The sequence below is a fragment of the Otolemur garnettii genome, unplaced genomic scaffold (assembly GCF_000181295.1).
Source record: "Otolemur garnettii isolate 467f Iridium unplaced genomic scaffold, OtoGar3 scaffold00146, whole genome shotgun sequence".
NCBI lineage: Eukaryota > Metazoa > Chordata > Mammalia > Primates > Galagidae > Otolemur > Otolemur garnettii.
Genome location: NW_003852541.1, coordinates 4,903,577 through 4,907,715, shown reverse-complemented (window position 1 = coordinate 4,907,715; position 4,139 = coordinate 4,903,577). Strand labels below are relative to the sequence as shown.

Here is a 4,139-nt window from a genome sequence, read left to right as displayed (position 1 = left end):
GGTTGAGGTGATGTGCTCCCGGTATCAGAGTGTTCCTAGGTTTCAGGATATCTTGGGGGATCCTAAGGTCCTGGGTTTTCAGTTGTCCTTAAAGGGTCAGGGTGTCCTGGGGATGTCAGAATATATTTCTTGGGTGTAAGGAACCTCAAGAGGCAGAGTATTATGGGGTCAGCTTGTCCTTGAAGAATGAGCATGTTGAGACATCAAAGCAATTGCAAACTGTTTTAGAGTCTTGAAGTCTGGGGTGGGACAGGGAGTCAGGACGCCTCTGGAATTCAGATACTCTTATTGGTTAGGGTTTTCTGAAGATCTGAATGACCTTGGAAGATTACGGTATCCTGGGGGCTCTGAGTGAATGAAGAGATGATGTTTGGGGAAAGAAATCAGAGAGTACTAGAAACTCATTCTACAATTGGGTTCAGGTTGTCCTGTGGGGTTTGGCTGGTATATTCAGATATCAAGGTATCTGAAAGAGTACAGCATGCACTTGGTTTTTCTGGAAACAGGTCCTTGGGTGTCACCCCAGGCAGGCCCTGCTCTGGCCTTCCCCCACCCTCTCTCTCTTCTCCTCCCCACGGTGGGGTTGTAAGGAGGGGTCTTAGAAGGAATGCATTTTCTCCTCCTTCCCCTGACTGCTCCCAGGAGGGGATTTAATAGGACAAAAGAACCTGGTCCTCTGGGAATACGAGCTCTTGGCCCTGGTCCCTGGACCCTCCGACAGAACACCTTCCCTCATCCGGCTTGTGATCCTCCCCTGAGCAAGGGGCTCTGGTGATCAGGTAATGATTGGAGGGGCCCACAGCGGAGAGGAGGAGGTCACTCCTCCAAGACTCAGGGAAAGAGGAGTGGTGTGAGAAAGCAGGCAGTCAACAGGAAAGAGACAGCAGTGTGCTGTGGGGAGAAGGGGCAGAGAAGAATAGACACAGAAACAGAGAAACAGGTGAGGTCCAGACAGAGAATGAGATGACATAAGAAGGAATGGGAAATTAGGAGACAATTAGAAAAAAGGAGAGACAGTGAAAACAGATAGCATTCTATCTGTATCTACTCACACCCATTCAGAGACAGAGACTCGGGTATAAAGAGAAGTGAGATAATAGGTGTAGAGAACAACAGAAACAGAGAAAGACTGACCTAACATCAGAGACTCAGGGGCACAGGTGACTGGACCATCTTTGGAGTCTGTTGCTGGCCATGGAAGCAGAAGGAAGGAGTCAGCAGGGTAAGCTAAAGAAGGCGAGAGTTTGTAGCAGCCTCTTGCCTGAGAGCTGCCCTCCCGCTGGGACTATGACATCCATGATGGGTGAGTGTATTTTGGGGGTGCGGTTGGGTCCCCCAAGAAAGCAGTGGGTGTGTGGCTTAATGCTTAGGCTCCACGAGGCAATATTAGGAGTAGAAGTTAAAAACAGAATCTTAGCATGCTAGAACTGTGGGAACCTTAGAAAGTACAGGACAGTATGACTCCTTGACCTTACAGATGCAGAAGCTGAGCCCCCAGTGGCATGAGCTGCTGATCAGCTTGTACTATCGTAGGGTCAGAGGTACAGCTGATATCTGACCCCTAAATTCTGATTGCAGAGCTCCTCAGCCCAGGGAACTGTCATCTCTGAGGGAGGGAGCTGGGGGCCAGGCTTTGGATCTAGGAGAGCTGGCTCAGTTTAGGTATCTCCACAGTGGATGGTGAGTGTAGGCTGAGGGTCATGCCCTTGGGTCCCCATGGGGATGCTGCCTCAGCCCCAGACATCTCTTTTTCTCAGTGTGTGCCTTGCAGGTGTTTCCTTTTCCCTCCCTGTTCTCTCCTCCCTGTGGCTTTCAGACTAATTAGTGTGGGGCTTAGTGAGCCTGTGGAGGAGAAACAAGCCTTTCCCACGAGCTCAGGTTCCTGCAGTCTGGTGGCCAGGCCAGGGCAGGGTTAGGGGAGAAAATAGTAAGTGAGTGAAGGGAGGGTGTGTCTGAGCAGAAGAGGAGGAATGTTTCATCTTCCCAGGTGAGGGGTGCAGGAGGATGGGAACTGTATAAAGAAGGCACAAGTGGAATGTGAACCTTGACAGAAGGGACAGGAAATAAGATTCTTTCCTGGAAAGCTGGAATGGTTATTAGGGGTAGGGCAGGGCGCAGAGCTGCAGGTATTTGCCTGTGTTCCCAGAGAGGTGAAGGCCATCTGGAGGGGTATGTGTCTGGGGGGTGTAACAGAGAGAGGCACACAGTGGTGTTGCCAATGGACTGTGCCTGAGAGCCCAGGATGAGAATGAGTCTGAGAGTGTACCCTGTGGAGAGCACAGTCTGATGCAGGTGACTCAGAGGTGACACTGGGGTGGAGGCTGATCAGGCAGCAGGTTGCAGGAACAGGTGTTCTGAGTGCTCAAGGTTCCTGGTGGGGGAGTGGGGTAAACACAAGGGCAGTGGCAGGGGGCATGGAACAGAATCCAGGACCAGCACTGGGGTTGGACAAATGGTCCTACTCAAGGTGACTTCTCTTCTATCCCCTCAGACATGAGTGCTCAGGCCTACAGGAAGCTCTCTGGTGCCAGAGTGGGGAGACCAAGGCTGTCCCCACAAGGAGCACAGAGGGGTCGCCCACACTTTCGGCGACGCCACCGCACTACCTTCAGCCCAGTGCAGCTGGAACAGCTGGAGTCAGCCTTTGGGAGGAACCAGTACCCTGATATCTGGGCTCGGGAGAGTCTTGCCCAGGACACAGGCCTCAGTGAGGCCAGAATCCAGGTGATTCCCCAGGATTCTGCCTCTCTTTGGGAAGAAATGCAGATCTCTTTGGTGCTGGGGGACTTCCTGGGCATAGACTGTCACATAATGTTAGGCATTATAATCTTGACCTAAATGTCTGCTAGAACATATAAGGCCCCATCTAGCCTCAACATAACCTCCTCTGCATCACTTGAGTTTAACCTGAGTTCTAATCCAATATAATTTGAATTTCAACTTTTAATAGTGATGTGAATTCTAATAGAAAATCAACACTAACTGTTCGCATACATACCTAACCTTGTCTTAACCCTGGCTTGGAAATTCAATCAGCCCACTGCCCCTCATCCTAAGCCTTAAGTAAACCCTGCTCTAAATGCAAGCTTGTCTGTAACAGTTAAACTTATCCATAGTCTTAACTGCCAAACATAACCCTATGGGAAATTTCCCATTCTCTGGGGAGGAAAAATGTCATTGTTATCATTTATCTCTTTCTTTTTGGGAGGTGACATTTTTTAATCAAAGTTGCAGAAAGTGGGCAAATTTAGACACAGGTTTTAGGTAAGCATGTGGGTTTCACTTTGTTGGTAGATGGGGCTCAGCCACACCCTCTGGATGAGCATTACTTCTTCTGGCAATGTGGTAGAGGTTCCCCACCACCTGCACCTCCTATCAATGGAGGAGGGGCCGCCACCTCTTTGAGACACAGGCTCTGATGTGGCTATTCTTCCCCCCCCCCAGGTCTGGTTCCAGAACCGCAGAGCTAAGCAACGGAAGCACGAGAGGTCACTGCTCCAGCCACTGGCCCATCTGTCTCCTACCACCTTTTCTGGTTTCTTACCTGAGTCCCCTGCTTGCCCTTACTCCTACACAACATCACCTCCATCTGTGACCTGCTTTCCTCACTCCTACTCCCATGCCCTTACCTCCCAGCCACCTGCAGGTGGCTCCTTTGCTCTTCCACACCAGTCTGAGGACTGGTATCCCACCTTGCACCCAACCCCCGCTGGTCATCTGCCCTGTCCCCCACCCACATCCATGCTTCCCCTCAGCTTTGAACCACCAAAGTCCTGGAACTAAGGTCAAACAAATGCCTATGACCTTAGTGAAACACTAAGAAAATTGGGTGGCTTTCTTTCCTTCTAAGGATGAAGCAGAAATATGGTGCAGGGCAGCTCAGAGATTGGAAATTAAAAAATGGAAGATCATAATAAATTCTTACTGAGGTGATTAATGCAGACAATTTGGGAAGGCGAACTACTTAGAAGGTACAAGTAAAAATGCCTCAGAGGAGGTGAATGGTGGAAGGATGATCTTGATAGAGACAGTTGGTGAATGAGGATGATTAAAGGACACAGAATGGAGGGGCTTCATTCACTGAGGTCACGACTGAAGAACTCCATCCCAGCCCTTTGTAGCTGACTTCACTAAGGCTT

At 50.0% G+C, this 4,139-nt stretch overlaps 1 protein-coding gene across 1 annotated transcript; it reads left to right on the top strand.

The window, feature by feature from the left end:
• Window positions 1-1,194: 1,194 nt before the first annotated feature.
• Window positions 1,195-3,783, top strand: PROP1 (PROP paired-like homeobox 1). Its single transcript, XM_003799165.1, has 3 exons — window positions 1,195-1,303; window positions 2,492-2,724; window positions 3,445-3,783. Exons 1-3 carry the CDS (start codon window positions 1,195-1,197, stop codon window positions 3,781-3,783), a joined length of 681 nt encoding a protein of 226 aa, XP_003799213.1.
• The last annotated feature ends 356 nt before the right edge of the window (window positions 3,784-4,139 follow it).

What these genes read in the sequence shown, in the direction of transcription:
- PROP1 (XM_003799165.1), top strand. Translation starts at nt 1,195, where the DNA reads ATGGAAGCAGAAGGAAGGAGTCAGCAGGGTAAGCTAAAGAAGGCGAGA. An exon ending in GACTATGACATCCATGATGG is followed by an intron (nt 1,304 to 2,491) that starts GTGAGTGTATTT and finishes CTATCCCCTCAG; the next exon opens with ACATGAGTGCTCAGGCCTAC. An exon ending in TCAGTGAGGCCAGAATCCAG is followed by an intron (nt 2,725 to 3,444) that starts GTGATTCCCCAG and finishes CCCCCCCCCCAG; the next exon opens with GTCTGGTTCCAGAACCGCAG.